This window comes from Parasteatoda tepidariorum, chromosome 9 (assembly GCF_982258835.1).
Source record: "Parasteatoda tepidariorum strain Cologne lab strain chromosome 9, Ptep-v5.0, whole genome shotgun sequence".
In the NCBI taxonomy this organism is placed as follows: Eukaryota; Metazoa; Arthropoda; class Arachnida; order Araneae; family Theridiidae; genus Parasteatoda; species Parasteatoda tepidariorum.
In genome coordinates, this window is record NC_141763.1 from 79,506,503 (window position 1) to 79,524,206 (window position 17,704).

The window sequence follows — 17,704 nt, forward strand, 5'->3', positions numbered from 1 at the left end:
TCACAATTTTGCGGCAACCAAGCTACTGCTATGTGATGGGTTGCTCTGGATTCAGCGGGAAGGATTCTTGCACTCTCATGTACAACTCTGCTTCATTTTACAAGATATTCTCAATTTCAGGTTTCATTTTCCACTCTCTGAAATGGAACCGAAACTTCCCAGGAATTTTCGGGGACAGACTAAACATTGCCAAAGTTTAATAGCAAACGAAAATTTTATTTCTCTTGTTTAATTTCATTGTTATTGAAGTGCCATCGTCTTCGTCAATGGCAAGCTTATGGCCTTCTTGCTCTATTCTATTTATAGAATAGTACTCATGATCTTGGAATTAACTTGGGGACCATTCACTAAGTACATATTTTCATGTTGATCCTCAGAGCAGTCAAGAATCAAAAAGCTTCATAACCTCAAAATTTCCATCTCCCTTTTATTCATTTAATTTAATAAAGATAAAAATTGAGTTTCTTAAGCGTAAATTTTTTCTGAGGGACCATCCGCTAATTGCATATTGTTTTTAAACATTTATTACTTTTTTTTACTAATATTTTTTTTTTATACTTATTGCATTTTATTATAGCTTCAATACTCATTGAATTTACATTTAAAAATTATTTTTTTTAATCATTTCATTAAGGAAATACTGTACTGGGTAACCAATTTTAATTTTAAAAAAATTAGGGGTCATTCACTAATTTACATTTGTAATATAAATTTATTAAAGTTTGCTTAATTCTTTACATATTTTTATAAATTCCGTATGATCAATATTAATCTTGTTAATGTTTTATTGAATATACTATTACAAATAACATTTTTTTAAATTTTAAGAAAAATATACTCAATAACGTTAAATAATAGTTGAATTAATTAGAGTTTTAAATTACCTTTTACAGAATTAAATAAAGTAATTATTAATTTAAAAAATAGTATGAGCCACTCAATATTGAATTTATTTAAATTGCTTTTGCCAAAAGCTCCTTTTTAAGTAATATTTCACCTATATTAAATAAATGTTTAGGTTTTTTCCAAACTGAGACACCATTGATTCACTTGCTGTATTATAAAATGGTGTCTCTAGTTTAAGCATTGTTAGGGCGTTTTTTAAAAGAGTTCTGCTTTTCTTAGTTTGACAGGAAAGGACTTAAAATCTTTGGATGTAGAAAACGCAGAAATTTGGCAAAATTCAAATTTAATAGATGTTGGACTAGATACCACAAATACGATGACATCATTATCTTCTTCAGTAAGAAATTCCATGTATTTAGGTGCCAGGTCTATGGCACATGCAAAAAAGTTATTAAAAGCATTGCCTCTTGAAAATAGGTTACTATACCATCTTAAATTGTTGCATCCTGTGATGAGAATGGAATTCTATTAAGGTAATAAGATATCTGGCAACAGTAACCCCATTCATTATAAAACCTGAAGAGGCATGTTTGTTACTGTTACGTGTAGAACCAGAAGGTTATTCTTGTGACTCAAATGAATATGCACCAATTGATGTGTTTTGGAAAAACTATTTTGTGAAGAAATATAATTTGGGAAATATCAAATATTCTCTTATAACAAAGCTTTTTAAAGCTCTTTTGTGCATACCACATGGGAATGCCGATGTTGAAAGAGGTTTTAGTACTAGAGAGGTTTTAGGTTTGTTCATATGTGTGAATAAAAAGCTACTTGACAATAGGGCAAGTTTAAATTTGCATAGTGTTAATGATTTGAGACAAGTTGTGTCACTGGGGATTTAAATAACTTTAAAGTTGGCAAAGATATGATTAAAGGAACTCGTGCAGCATTTAAAAATTATTCTGCTTGATTAGAGATTGTGAAAAAAGAATGTGAAAACACTGAAACTGAGGAAAGCAGATTGAAAGTTGCTGAAATTGATTTGCTAAAAAAATTGAAGGCTTCTCAAGATCTCTTAGCCACTAATAAAAAAAAGATTAAAGATGGGTTAAATAATAAAGACATGTTTATAGAAAGCGGACAGATCCTCTTATCTGAGGCTAAGTCGAGCATAGCAGAATATTTAACAGAATTGGAAGCTACCAAAAAGAAACTTAATTTGTTTATGCAGGGACCTTTAAAAAGTCAAAAAAATAAGATATGCCATTAATGAACAAAGTTGAAAACTCTTGTTTTAATTCTTTTTATTAAATATGCTCCAAATCTTTGTTTCGCTGCTCCAAAATTGCTTTTGTGTTGCTCGAAAGATGCTCCAAAACCATGTTTTGCCACTTGCACCACTGGTCTCCGAAAAATCTAATTTTTAAAATGGAATCCCCCCCCCCCAATTTCATCCTGTTCCAAACATCTGAATTCCTAACAAAATCATCACTCAGGCATATTTTATTAGAATATAAAATGATTTTATCATATTCTTTAAAAATTATGGTGTTCTTTCAAAAAATGAAAGAAAAAACATAATTTCTAGATCGAATTATCTTTTAAACTCTTCTGTCATTTAAAAATTCTTATTATTTATTTTATTTAATTTTATCAATTTAAAATTCTAGTTGAAGCAAACCAGTCATTGCAAATTTTTTTTAATTCCTAAATGAGAACAGAAAAATTAGGAGTATTTCTTTCCTTTCAGATGAACAAGAAAAGTATCTTTAGAATATAATTCTACAGAAAAAAAATTATTTGCTTTTGCATTTTTTTCTAGCTATTTTATTGTTTCAATTCTTTCTTTACTCTGTTTTTTAAATTTAAAATCTATAAATATGAAGATGCAGAGTATAGTTTTGGTTATGCCTTTTATTATGTTATTATAATGCTTTTTTGCATTGTTGCGTTTTTGTCGGAGAAAATAGTAACTTCATTAAGTCATGAAAAATTCTTGGAATTAGTCATGGAAAATCATGAAAAGTCATGAATTTGAAAATCTAAAATGTAGCAGGTACCCTGATTTTAATTTCTTCAAAGGTGATTAACATGCTTAATTTGATGAGTTCCCCCACTAGAATGAAGCATCTCAAAAAGTGATTACTAAAATATATAATTTGCTTGCCATATTAAGGTATCAAGAATAATAAAATGATCAATATATATGTCATGGATTTACAATAGAATTATCACAAGTAGATATATAATAGTACAGTTGCTTCTCAAAAAGTAATATCTAACATTCAAAATATGTGCGTCATAGCAAATGCAGCTCAAAATATATGCATCTTAATATTGTATTTAAAAAGTCATAATAGGTAAAAAAAATTAACGAGTGGAAGTGGCTGAAAGGAAACTCTTTAAATAATTTGGATTTACAATGGAACCAAGCTGGTCAAAAAGTAATTTAGCTATAAAACTTGAAAAAAAAGTTGCCATTTAAATTAAAATTCATGTTACGTAAGATCGTACTAGTTTATTACCACTAAGTTTATGGAAACAAGCTATTAAAGAGTATCAATATAACAAACATATGTTTTAAAATACAAATTGGGTGACTTCAGTCCCATAATTTGTGAAATTATTAACGTTTATTCCTTATGGTAACCTAATATCGAAAAATTAAGAACATGCAGTAAAACCAATTTTTGATTGATTAGAGCTGTATGCTAGCAGATCACTAATCTTATAAAATTCCTATCAAATCCAATGGAAAATTCTTTATTTGGGATTTATTTAAATAATTCTTCCTTGCATTTCTAATAATTTTTTTTGATTTAGTAATGCATTTTTCAAGTAAAGTATTTTTCCTCTGTTAAGTATAGTGAAAGGTAAATTTATATGCTCAAAAATGTAATTTTGCAAGCATTATGCATTTCTGAATACAAAAATTATTTGTGCAATGCTCTGAAATGGTTGTGCAGCTGTTTCCTCCCTAGTCTTAAATACAAAATATTCTAACATTCTACAATATTCCTCATATTTTAGATTCTTAATGGCAAATTCTGCTAGTTTACCCTTAAAAATCATACAAGTGTGGATTATAGAGCAATGTTCAATACTAAAATACTAAGACCAAAGTGGTTAAGATTAAGCTTTATTTTCGAATCAAGAATTGACTAAATTTTTTGAAATTTGTTAATGCTAGAATGTTCTATTTTCTAGAAATCACTAATTGATATGTATTCTGAAGTATTAGATGAGTTGAGTGACTATGACTCTAGTTATAATACACAAGATCATCTTCCTCGAGTAAGTTCTTATATTAAATGTTTAACTTGTACTATATTTTGTTTGCCTCATTAAATTTAAGTATTCAATCTAGTTTTTTTAACTATCATATACTATTTTATTTACCTTTATATGAATATAAATATATCATGAAAATACTTATTTTTACTTTATTTAAATTATGTGTGTTTATGCATTAATTAATATTTCAGATCTTATTATTTGTTTGTCATGTCTTTAAAAAAAAATACTAAATAAAATAATATAAGAAGACTTTGAAGTTAATGTTTCATATTTTTAGGTAGTTGTTGTGGGTGATCAAAGCTCTGGCAAGACAAGTGTCTTAGAGATGATAGCTCAAGCTCGAATTTTTCCAAGGTATATATCGTTCTTTTTATCGTGATCTTTTTTCCCTTAAAAATTTGCTAAATTTTAAATTCTAAGTTTTAATAGTTTGTAATTTTAATAAATATCATCTAGTACCAAAAAAAATATAGTGGCAGAGAGTTAACTGACTATTGCAATATTTACAAAAAGGAGCACTGAGCCACCGTGGTGGCTGAGAGGATAGATTGCTTGCCTCCTAATGAAGTGGCTCCGGTTTGAGTCATGGCGGTGACTGGTGAATATGAATGCTGCATCCAGCATTGGGTCAGCTGCTCAGCAACGATTATAAAAAAATAATAATAAGGAATTGAGCGTTAAAAGTCCTTCTTGAAAAGTCATTCAAAGATTGTTAAGGCCATTATATATTTTCTAAATGGTAACCAATTAAAATAAACCTGTGCATAAAATAGTAGGATACTGTACCGATCTTGTGTAAAGTTTAAATGTTCATTCATCTATATGTTTTGACATAGTACCATTCTATTTTACAAACATGCTATGTAATCGAAGCAAATTAAAAATATGAAAGTTCTTTTTAAAGGTAATTGTTTTTTATTAGAAATCTTATTTGTAAATATATTTCTATGATAGAAAAATTAGTTAATTTCTCATTTATGGAAAAAATTGTTTTACACCTTTTTTTAGTTTATTAATTGAAAAATTACTATTTTTTCTCAGTAGTCAATTTAAAGTTTAAATGATAAGTTTTTACTCTGTCAAACAAAATTGTTTGCAATGATAAATACATGGGCCCACGTACAAAAATTATACGCAATCACACTTATAATTAAAAGAATAAATGTCTTATTTTGCTTTATTTATTTATTTTATTTTTATTTTCGTGTGCACATTATCATTTAAAACAATTCTGATGTAAGACAACAAAAACAGATTGCCAAAACACGATAGTTGGCTAGGCACATATATGTTGTTGAAACTAATTTATTTTAAAAATACTAATTCATTAATTTGTGATATTAAATATAAATGTTTGAAATTAATAATTTTAAAACATACTGATTCTTGTATCATTGAAATAGTGGTCTTTTTTAACTTGCTATAAAGATATTTTGTTAAGAAAAAAAAATTTTTGTTTGTACTATGCAGGGCCCGAGCTAAGGATTTCAAATTATTAGCCAAATATCAAAAGTCTTTGCCAAATATAAATCTTAACCATTTTTTGTAATTAATTTTTTCCCATACAAAGCTATTTTATGGTAATTTGTTTCAGGCCTATATTATTTGGACCCAATTCTAATTGGTTAGGTGGCACATCTACTGAAAATTACTACAATCAAATGAAAAATACTGATTTGTTTAGAAAAATTCGTTTCGACGGAATTTGGATGATTGAGTTAAATATATTTTTTTCTTTCCTGTGGAATAAGTTATTCACCAATACTTTTGCAAAATCACAAATTTTTCCACTAAATTTATGATTTTATCACATTTAAAGAGGCGGCAAATGCTTAGTGCGGCCCTTTAACTGTAAACTCTTTTGGCAATTTTTCCCAAAAAAAAATTCTTATCAAATATTTAAATTATATTTGACCTTGTTTTATTGTTTATTTCAAACTACATGATCTTTAGTGTAACATATTTATTCTTAAATTTTTTATATTAAAAGAGGTGCTGGAGAAATGATGACTAGAGCCCCTGTTAAAGTCACTCTTAGTGAAGGACCCTATCATGTTGCTTGTTTTAAAGACAGCTCAAGGGAATTTGATCTTACTAAAGAAAGTGAGGTAAAACAGATTTTGTGTTTGTCTATAATTTTGATCTTTATAATTTTGACAAAAATTTATAATTTGTTTGTTAATATTCTACCTGTGTTGCTCTTGTTATTTAATAATTATTTGTTGTTTATTTGTCTTAATTTAAAAAACTTGAAGGTCAGTATAATAATATTTTATAAATGTTTTAGATTGCTTAAAGTTTTGAATCTTACAGTTATTGTACGGAAATTAGATTTGTTTTGTAAAGGTAAATTAAATTTGATTTGAAAATATATATGCCAAGTCTGCTTCAAACCAAGCTTTTGGTGACTCTGCATCCCCAGATTGTGCCTCCTTTGCCTATTGTTAATATGAGGAAAATTGTTTTGTTGTGATCTTGGGATATAGAAAATTCTTATTGGGATTTTGGTTACTCTTTGTGCATCATAGCTCCCTATTTTTATGTTGATGGCAGTGAAATTGCTTAAGACTTTTATTCAAATACTCTTTTCATCAATAATGAGTTTCATGCTCTTTTTATAACTGTTTTGAGTTCACATCTCCCATCTATAGCCAAGTACCAAGCCTGGTTTTACAATGCTTTATCGTTTAATGGCTATCGTAGGAATGCCATATAATTTTGATCCCTCTTAAAGGATGTGGACAGTGCCTGAGCTGGTACTCCTCTTTTCCAGCTTCCACAACACAATCAATAAAAAGACTTTCAGCCATGGCAGATTTAATGTGCATATACTTTGCTGTACATTCATTCTGGTTGTTTACTTAGTTGCCAGGATCGAACTCGCGACCTCCCAACTATCCACCAGCAGTATGAGCGAGGCCTTAACCAACTGTTGTGAATTCATAACAACAATGTTGAACTGTTTGGTTTTGTCTATTTCACGCTAGTCCTCTCTTTGTCAATTATAAAAGTAATACAAAGTGACAACATAAAGAAAATATGCAATTTTTTTTAATATGATTAGCATTTATAAATTAATATTTTAATCTGAAAAGTTGCTCCACTACTGCATTGTTTGTACTGATTCAGGGAATATAAATTATTCAGTGATTTTTAAAAAACTCAGTTATTTTTATAAATACTTGTAATATTGTCTGCTTTAAAGTCCAGTCAATTCTTTTCAGCAAAATGGTATTTTTAGTTTAAAGCTTCTCTTAGAGATTAACGAATTCAAACTGAGGTTTTTTTATTTTCCTTTGTGAATAAACTTCAAAAAATTCTGCTTTAATGTCTAGTCAATTCTTTTCAGCAGAATTCTATTTTTAGTTTAAAGCTTTTCTTAGAGAATGAGGAATTCAAACTGAGGCTTTTTTATTTTCTTCAAAAAAAGAAGAAAACTTTATATGCTATAATGTTCAAGTTTCATGTACAATTTTTATAGCAATAAAATAACATTAAAATAAGACTTTCAATGCCAAGTTGTTTCAAAAATACTTCTTATTTCATTCTTTTTTTTGTTTGTTTGTTTTTTATCAGTCTTAAATTATGTACAGAAAATTTTTAAAACCTTTTTAAATAATAAAACGATTTTACATGTTTAATAGCTTGCTGATTTGAGAAGAGAAGTTGAAATCAGAATGAAGAAAAGTGTGGAAGGAGGCAGAACTGTCAGTAATGAAGTAAGCTTTCAATTATTTTCAGAAGCTTTCTAAGATATGTACATAAACATATTAAATTTTAAAAAATTCCATCGTGTTTTTAGGTTATTTCAATGACTGTGAAAGGGCCTGGATTGCAAAGAATGGTTCTAGTTGATCTACCTGGAGTCATAAGTGTAAGCTCCTGTTATCTTTAAGTATCAGTCATTGTTTTTTGTGTTAAGCTACCCATCAAAAAATTTCTGTTATAATTTAAACTCCAAAATTACTTATTAATTAATAAGAAAGAGTATCTTATGCACGAAGCAAATATTTAAAAATTATTTCTTTTTACTATTAATTTTGTGTGCTTAATACACCGAAATTGATCTATGAAAAAAAAATTCAAAACAAAATGCTCAAATTTCATTTTAATTTCAGTTTTTAGTTAATATTGTTCATTGGTTTTCAAAGATTGGAAACATTAATCTTTATTTTAAATATAACCATCAAAATATAGCAGAATTTGATATAAAGCCTGTTATTTTAGAGTTCTTCTAACAATTTTCACATTTGTATTTTATTTAATAGTAAAACTCTGCTGATGGCTTTTTTTTTAATGTTATGCATTTAGAAATGCATCAAATAAAATCTTTGCTCTTTTAAAATAATAAGAACTGTTTTTAACTTTCTAATTTTTCACAAGTTTTTGATGAAAAGTAAGTTTATTTTGACAGTATTTTTAAAAAAAAAAACTTTTTGAATAATTTAATTAGGTGTCTTATTTCTTCTAAAAGTTTTTTGATCGACATACAAGATTTTCTTCGGTGCCATGAATGCTTTATGTTCAAATACGTTTAAATGTTATACATATATTTTTTTTTAAATAAAAGCTGCGTTCTATTGTTTTTGTTTCTGTTGAAGTAAAATAATGTGTTTAGGGTTCTCAACTACAGCTACAGTTGGAACATAATTTGTTTTGATAAAAATTCAATTTTTATTTTCTTAATGTTATAAAACTTGAACAAAAATTCTTTTAGTTGCACTTATGTTAGAGTAAACTAATCCCATAACCACTATTGTTTAGTCAGTTAGGTTGTAGAGTTTACTATCCCAGTCTAATAGTGTGAATCAATGTACTTATACAAGTTAGTACCCATCAATCTAAAGCCAGTCATCACAAGGGGGGAATTTCTGATATTTCACAATGTCTACTAAGTGCCTTAACCACTGTATGGTGGATATGGCTATTTATTTAGTTTAAATAATGTAAAATTTAAAATAAGTTTTGCAGTTAAATATTACCATTATTAATATTACCATTGTTCCTCTCAAGCACTTTTGTTAAACCAATTTCCACTAAATCTTATAAAATATTTACACATTATACTTTTATGAAAGAATTTTAAAAATTGTGTTTTATAATCTCTGTGATGTTTCATTAATATCAGGTTATGAAAAAAATAAATCTTAATAGTATGTCGCTGAATTGAAAATGGGCAATACTTTTTTTGATATGAGCTACCTTCATATTTCTGTGAAATTCAATGATATAAATGAAAAACTGTACTGTTACCCTTACAACTTTGATTATGCTGTGATCAATAAATTAACTTTGGTAGCAGTTACTCAGGTTCAACAAAGGAATTACTTGAAACATTTAACATTTACAACCAATTTTATTAAAACTCAAATTTTTAAACAAAAACACACTCAAAATATTTCCAAATGCTATCAAGTAGATATCACATATTTCCAAATTATATGTTACTTCAAGTTTAATATTTATCAACACAGAATTATCTTTTCAATAAAATGCAATTAAAAATCTAAAGCTCAACATTCTATTACTCCACATCCAGAAAAAACAATTAAGAATAAAAGGCACACTTATCTTAAAATCAATTGAAAATATAGATCATAATACTCTCTGAATCCTGTAAACACGATTAAAAATAAAAGGCTTATCTCAAAATATATATCTTAAAATACAGTAGAAACAAGGAAAAGTCAGGGTAAATTATTCTTTTAAAACTGTACTAAAATCGAACTTAGAGTTTATAAATTCAAATCAAAATACGGACCAAATCCCTGGAATGCCCCCCAGTATTGCCGCCAGACTTGTGGATCAGGTTAACATTCCATTCTCTGATAGACAGCACTCCAACACTTCAAGTTTCTTTGGGCTTCCTTCTAGTAAGATAGTTAGCACTTGTGGGACAACCGACTTTCAGCATTGAGACGGCTCCGGAACTCAGCTCATCACTATCGGTCCTCAACTTATCGGCTTCGGCTTAACTTTGCTCAAGACTCCCACTCATTCACTCAGGGGCTCCGACCTAGTCCATTCATTCAGCGACTCTGGCTTTAACACATCATCTTCTCAGCAGTACCGTCTTAGTCTATCCTCCCTCAGTCACTCTTCACAACCTTTTTATTCTCTTGTCAGCAAGGTGAAAGAATCTTTGACTGACCTGTCTTCCTTCCACAAGCCGCCACGCAGCCAGTGGACGTCAGAACAAACAAAAAATTCCATGTGAAAAACAGTCACAAATTAAATAATACATTATAAATGTGATAAGACAATGCTAATTAAAAATAAATGAACTTAAATCCACATAATTGAACCCAAAAATCCCAATTTAAAAGGATTATTACAATTTCTAATGAATATAACTATACTGATGGCATTTAAACTTTATAATGGTGGTGCCATCTGGAGGCAAATCGAGTTATACACCATTAAAACTCACAAGAATTCGAAAATAAGCAGAGCTAACCAGTGCAGCCATCTATTGATGAAATAAGTGAACTATTTTCGCTGAAAAAGTAACCCACCTTCAAAAGTATTTTTAAAAAAATACAGTAGAGAACCAATTATCCGGGATGCTCGGGACCATCGCTATCCCGGATATCTGAATTTCCCGGTTTTCTGGATCGACCAAAAAGTGTCATTAATCGATGTTTTATCGAACCCGAAGTACAAGGAAAAAGTGTAATGCATTAAGTAAGAGAAGAAAAAAAAGGTACTCCTAACTTTAAAAAGAAAAAAAAATGGTAGAAATATAACATTTAAAAGAATAAAAAAATTTGCAAGTTTAGACAAGAAAATCAAGTTTAAAAAATACAAAATTCTCATATTTATTTTTTAAAAATAATTATAATTCCTAAATTAAATAATATAAACAAAACCAATGATTAAATAACGCAATATATTTCATACCTAATTATACGGGGAGAAACGATAAAATAAAAAGAAAACTTATTAATCTAAATAAAAACACTTGAAAATTATCGAACCGAAACGATAGTTAAAAAAGGCAGTAGCATAAATATTAAAACCCAGAACAAGGCAAGATCAACGGAATTCAAAAAAAAAAAAAAAAAAAAAAAAAAACTAATGATAAAATTTATGAATAAAAAGAATTAATTTATTGAGTGCGAAATTTATCGCGAAAAGAAAAAAAATCAAACGTAGTGGAATCAGAAAAACAAAACTGTAATCTGCTTCATAAAATAATCCTATGTTTAAATTAATAAACAATTCTCCTTTTATTTTTTTGTTGATAAAAACAAGATTTTTAATTACAGCAGATGTGATTCCACACCAAGAAAAACTTGCAATTGATACCGCACTTCCAAAGAATGAGAATTTATTCAAAAGAAAAAGATTTTATTTTTATTAGTCGATGTCAAATAAATATATTTTTCTCTTTCTTTTTCTGTTCACTGATATGCTTGCAATGCATTTTCCCCACCCCCCTCGTAAATCAGGCAGAAAACGAAATCAGCATGCCACACCCTAGAGTTTGATTGACGGCCTAAAGAAAAAAATAAAGCATTTCTCCCTTCCCTGCCTTCAAGGTCACGGAGGAAATGACGTTTCTCTGGGAAAACGGGGAAAAAAAATTTCCCCTTCCTTACATTTTTCCTCTACTCAACTTCAAGGATGAGTCCAATTTCCGCTTTTTTCGTTCTAGATTAAAATGGCGGGAAAATCGAGCAAAAATTTTCCCGGTTTTCTGGTTTCCCGGTTTTCTGGTTTCCCGGTTATCTGGATACCGGATAAATGGTTCTCTACTGTACAATAAATTTCTATTTATTACAAAACTAGTTTTATTTCTTAATTAATTTTTATTATGATATATTGTCTAAGTTTATTTTTTATATTTATTCCATCTTCCTCTCGCGATTGTAATTAGCAGCAGTTTTGAAAATATTATGTAGCTTTTCTTATTCCACAGCGCTATCTACTGGCTGACTTTTTTAACTAATTGTGAAAATTAGCAAGAATAAATAACTGGTTTTCTAAGTAGAATGCAGCAAATTGTGCATTTCTATTTTCTCCTGTTCTTCTAAACTCATCTTTCAAATACTTTGTCATTTTTCACACACCTACACCCAGTGTTTTGAATCTTGTATTTTAACATCGTCATTTTCTTAGTAAAATGAAATATACAATAATTTTGTTTCCGACTACCTTTCTTGTTGATCACTATTTTTTTTTTTTAGTGTTTAGACTTTCCCATAATTTTTACTTCATGCTGCCTATTTCACAATGAATGTTGAAATTTAAATGATTTTTTATTTTGTCTTTTTATCAGACTGTCACTGTAGATATGATGGATGGAACCAGGGAAGCCATTCGTGATATGACGCAATTATATATGAGTAACCCAAACTCCATTATTCTCTGCATACAAGGTAATTTTGATTATTTAAAAAATTATATTAGTTATTATTTTTATGTGTTAATTCGTTTGGAACATAAAAATAATGCTTAGTACTAAGATACTAAGTTGTTACCTGATTAAAAACTTGTTCGTTCGAAAATGCATAAACAGGAAATAACAGCCGACATGTTTCGAACGCTTAAAAACAGCCATCCAGTTTGAAGACTTGCCAGGTGTGAAAAAGAAGAAAGAAAAGTGATTTGAAAATAAAGCAAATAGTTGGCAACAAAAAATGGAAAATAAAAACTAGAAAAAATGTAATGGCTGAAAGAGAAAAAAGATGAAAAACAGAGCAAGAGACAACGCAGTGGTCTAGAGGGACAAATCAGGGTGAAATGCATTTCCATGCGCTATGGAGAGGTGGTGAGAAACTAGTGTCATTAACAACAAATTACTTTCACTTTTATTTCTTGTCTTGAAAATGGGTGTCTGTTGCGCTTGAAACATTTTGACTGTTATTTCCTATTTACACATTTTTGAAGCGAATGAAGTTTTTAATCGATAATATCTTACTACTTCAGTTTCTTAAGATTATTTATTTAATTATTCTTGTTTGTTTTTTTTAACTATCTCTTAAATTATTTTATTACTTATTGCTTGAAAATATTAACTAAATATTTTATTCAATTGTAGTACTATTGTGTTTTTGAAATTGTAATCATTTTGGTATTAGTTACTCCTGGAATATTCATGACATATAATATGACGTAGATTATTGAATAGTTATTCATTATAATCCTCGAGATCATCAAATAGTTTTTTTGAATCTATATATGTGTACTAGATGGCTCTGTTGATGCTGAACGCAGTATTGTTACTGACTTGGTTAGCCAAATGGATCCTCAAGGAAGAAGAACTATATTTGTTTTGACTAAAGTTGACTTAGCTGAACAGAATTTAGCTGATCCAACAAGGGTAATTATGCCATTATTAAGTACAATATAAAATGTATTTTAATATTTGCAAATGCATTTTATATCTGTGTTATATTTTCTTGAATTGTATTTTTGACTTTTTAGATTAAAAGAATTTTAGATGGCAAATTATTTCCTATGAAGGCTTTGGGTTATTTTGCTGTTGTTACTGGTCGTGGTATGTTCTTTTAATGAATTCTTCTGTAGCCCACAATTTTTTTTAACATTAATGTTGATTAAAAATAGATAATTTCACCTAGATAATAGGATATTCTATTCAATAATGAGTTTTTAAATGTAAACAGAACACAAGATATAAATAAATGTATGTGTAACATTTATTTATATCTTGTGTTCTGAAACTTTTACTTATATTTTTTATTATTATCTTTTTTATGTTCAAGCCTAAACAATCAGTATTACTGAATATCATCATATTATGTCAAAACTATATAACTTTTTTATTTATGTCAAAATTATCTCACCCTTTAATTCTGTCTTTACTTTTCATTTACTGTCTACATTAGTGGATAGTTTTCATTCATTCAAACTAATGATACTTTCTATTTTTTGTTTTGTTATAATTGTTTATTTGTCTTCAAATAGGTGGTAAAGATGACAGTATCAGCATTATTAAAAATTATGAAGAATCCTTTTTCAAAAACTCCAAATTGTGCCGGTAAATCTTCAACTTTTTTCTTTTTTCATAAAAAATACCATACTTATCAATTTGATTTAACAAAGTTGCATCAATTGTAAAATTATGCTAATTTTTTTTTCTTCTCCTTTTTTAAGGACTGGTATTTTGAACACTTCTCAGTGCTCTACAAAAAATTTAAGTTTTGCAGTTTCTGACTGCTTCTGGAAAATGGTAAAAGCATCTGCTGAGCAACAAGCCGATGCTTTTAAAGGTAAGATTAAGTTTACTTGATTGATTGATTTATGAAGCCAGGATTGCTCAGTGGTTAAGGCATGAGACTGTCATTGCACACTTTTGGTTGGACCGACCTAGATTTCAGATTTATGAATACTAGCTTGTGCATAATGCTGACCACATTGCTATAATCATGCTATTGGTCATGAAATAATCCTTTTGGCCTACAGCAGGCTGTGTACCTTTTTATTTGTTTTAAATTTGTTGATACAAAAGTAAAATGATGTATATGATGAAGCTATAAAATTCAAAATGAGTATCATAAAAATTTAATGAAACTACTACTTCCACTCATATATTTTTTTACATGTCTTCATTACATCTTTTGTCCTCTTTTGTTTCAATTTTGCTGTTATAAAAAAAATGTCTAATTTTATAATCATCATAATATAACTGGCTTTCATTGATCTTTTTTATTTTTAATTGTAGCAAATAACTGTATGAATTTCAGCATGTCATTTTAAAGAAAAAAGCAAATCATGTTATTCATTTATCGCTTTTCAATGTTCATTTCCTGTTTTAATTTTTTTCTAAACATATTTTTAAACACACTTGTGTTTAAACATTTATTTGCCGCATTTTTTGTGCTCTTATAAATTATAAGTTTTTATGATAATTAATATTTTCGAGATAAATATGAATCCATGTTATTTTCCAAATTAAACTGTTTCTGGCTTTATATGATTTTTGAGTCGCACATTTGAACAATTCCAGATCTCAAAAAGATAGTCATTATTATTAATTGTCTGATTATAATATTTTATTGTCACATTTAGTCTGGTCCTCTCTTTAATGAAGGTCCATGTTTTTATCTTCTTATTGTATTAATCATTGTATAGTTTGTTTGTTTTTTAGTTATTGTATGAGTATTTTTACAAATATTCTTTTAATTTTATATTTTTTTGGTAACTAATAGTAGGGAAAAGTGGGATAATATTGGGTAGTCAAGATTCAAAGGCCTGTTTAACCTAAAAACTGATAGATATAATCAGGATATTCATTGTTTAGTTGTGTATAATATTTCATTCCTCAAAAATCATTGATGTGCTACTTTTTTTTCTAAAAGTAGTAGATTCACCTGGTCTTATTCCACTAAATGAGTAAATCCGGGTGCACTTGTTAACAGGGATCTGTCTTGGTACCTAGGTAGTGCCTAATTTGTGAAAATGTAGACATAATTTGTAAAAGTTAAAAAATATAATAAAAAATCAGTACAAAAATATGGTAAAGTAAGAAGATATTTTCAAAAATTGTCACTACAAATAAAAATCCTTTATGACTGGTAAATTTTTATATATTTTCCCCATATATTGAAAAATAATTTTGCTATTGTAATATTTTTGCCTTAAAAGTGTATCTAAATTTAAAAATCATTGTCCATTGTCAAATTTCAACTTGAATTTTTTAAAAAAAAACATGAATTTAAAAAAAAAATACGAACAAACCCAATTCAGAAGACAAATTTGCCTTCGTGGAAGACTTTTTTGATGGAACTAACCCGTATTTGCAGATTAAAAAGATTGTTTTTAAAACTAGATGTCTTAAATTAACTAATTCATTTATTTTCAATATTTAATTGACATTTTATTATTCTAGCTGCTCGTTTCAACTTAGAAGCAGAATGGAAAAATAATTTCCCTAGGCTTCGAGAACTGGACAGGGTAAGTAATATGATGTTCACTATTAAATTGACAGGAAATTAAATTAAAAAATACAATTAATTTATGTAGTTTTCTATTTCATATTGGAAAGAACTAATTTTACATACGTGCCCAGTTTTTGTACTAATCAATACCTATATTGCCCTTAATTATATTAGTAAAACTGAATACCCTAGTAAGTTTTTTTGATGGTTTTAAATTTCTAATTGTAAAACATTTAATTTTTAAATTGTTATTATATGCTTTGTTATTCAATATTTTTCTCTATAGGATGAGCTCTTTGAAAAAGCCAGGGGTGAACTTTTGGATGAAATTATTAATCTAAGTCAACTTTCTCCCAAGCATTGGTTTGTACTTCAAATATTTATTTCTTTATTGATACTGATAAAGTTTGCTATATTGTTTTTGTTTGTTTTTTCAATGATGTTTTTAAAGTGAAACAGATTTTACTACATGATTTTTTTTTTTTTTAATAAATTACTTCAAATCTACTATTTTTCTCCATTTATTCCCTAAAATATTTTTTATGTTATTTGCAGTTAAAAATTTTTGAATAAATACTTAAGATAACAACAATGTTTGTAGATAATAGAGATGATTTTTATTTTTAGATCTAGACTGTAATTAGTTGAAAATGTTGATAAATGAATAAAAAAATTTGAAAGTCTTATTTGCGAAATTGATTGAGATATGTAGCTGAGATTAGAGGAATCATAAAACAGTGTTCTTGAATGAAATATCCACAAAGTAATTTCATGGGAGATATTCAACTTTGAATAATCATGTATCTTTAACTAGTAATGATAAACGGAATGTCATATTTTAGAGGCAGACAAGTTCCGGTGTAATGTTTTGTTCTATTTTGATGATGTATGGAAATAATATTAGGGTCTTAAAAGTCCCTAATATTATTTCCTAATACCTAATATGTACCTAATATTAGGTACATGGTATGTATTAAAGTAAAATAAACTATTCAATGTTTAAGCTTATATGTTTACATATTTCAGGGAAGAGACACTATCGAAAGAGCTGTGGAAAAAAATGTCAGCATATGTATTTGAAAATATCTATGTTCAAGCTCTGCACTCAGATAGTCCTGGGTATGATCAAAATACAATGTAGTTTTCATTTCCTACAGTCTTAAAGTTGTTAACTTTAAAAGAAAAATTATAATATATGTTTATTACAGATCTTTCAACACTGCTGTAGATATTAAAATGAAACATTGGGCTGATGAAATGCTACCAAAAAAATGTGTTTCTGTGAGTATTTACAATTATATATTATTATTGGATACCTTTTTTACTAAAAATTTTATTGTCTGCTTATATGAATAAGTTAAAATTGCCTATTTATAGAAATTGTGTGTGCTAGAAATTAACTCTTATATATTTCTAAAAAAAAAAAAAAAATTACAAGTTTATTTGTGTTATTGGTCAAAGTCTTTACATTTTGTCAGATATTATGTATAAAGTTTTGCCTCAACTGAAGGCAATTGTGTGCTGTATTTATTTTAATGTACTTCATGATACAAGTCTCCTACAATTGTCAAAAAATTTGATTCTGGAGAAAAAAGATTAAAATAAATAAAATGAGAATAAAATAAAAAAAAGTTGGAGAATATTGCATTCTGTTAAAA

General features: G+C 27.9%; 1 protein-coding gene across 2 annotated transcripts in view; it reads left to right on the forward strand.

The window, feature by feature from the left end:
• Positions 1-17,704, forward strand: part of Opa1 (Opa1 mitochondrial dynamin like GTPase) — a 41,375-nt gene that overhangs the window by 11,432 nt on the left and 12,239 nt on the right. For both annotated transcript variants that reach the window (XM_016052551.3, XM_016052552.2), the window contains 14 exons: positions 4,054-4,140; positions 4,421-4,497; positions 6,134-6,251; positions 7,788-7,862; positions 7,946-8,017; positions 12,425-12,524; positions 13,338-13,468; positions 13,573-13,645; positions 14,074-14,146; positions 14,263-14,378; positions 15,998-16,062; positions 16,333-16,409; positions 17,073-17,165; positions 17,255-17,327. In XM_016052551.3, the coding sequence (XP_015908037.1) occupies positions 4,054-4,140; positions 4,421-4,497; positions 6,134-6,251; positions 7,788-7,862; positions 7,946-8,017; positions 12,425-12,524; positions 13,338-13,468; positions 13,573-13,645; positions 14,074-14,146; positions 14,263-14,378; positions 15,998-16,062; positions 16,333-16,409; positions 17,073-17,165; positions 17,255-17,327 (1,230 nt within the window). The remainder of the gene's footprint in view (positions 1-4,053; positions 4,141-4,420; positions 4,498-6,133; positions 6,252-7,787; positions 7,863-7,945; positions 8,018-12,424; positions 12,525-13,337; positions 13,469-13,572; positions 13,646-14,073; positions 14,147-14,262; positions 14,379-15,997; positions 16,063-16,332; positions 16,410-17,072; positions 17,166-17,254; positions 17,328-17,704) is intronic.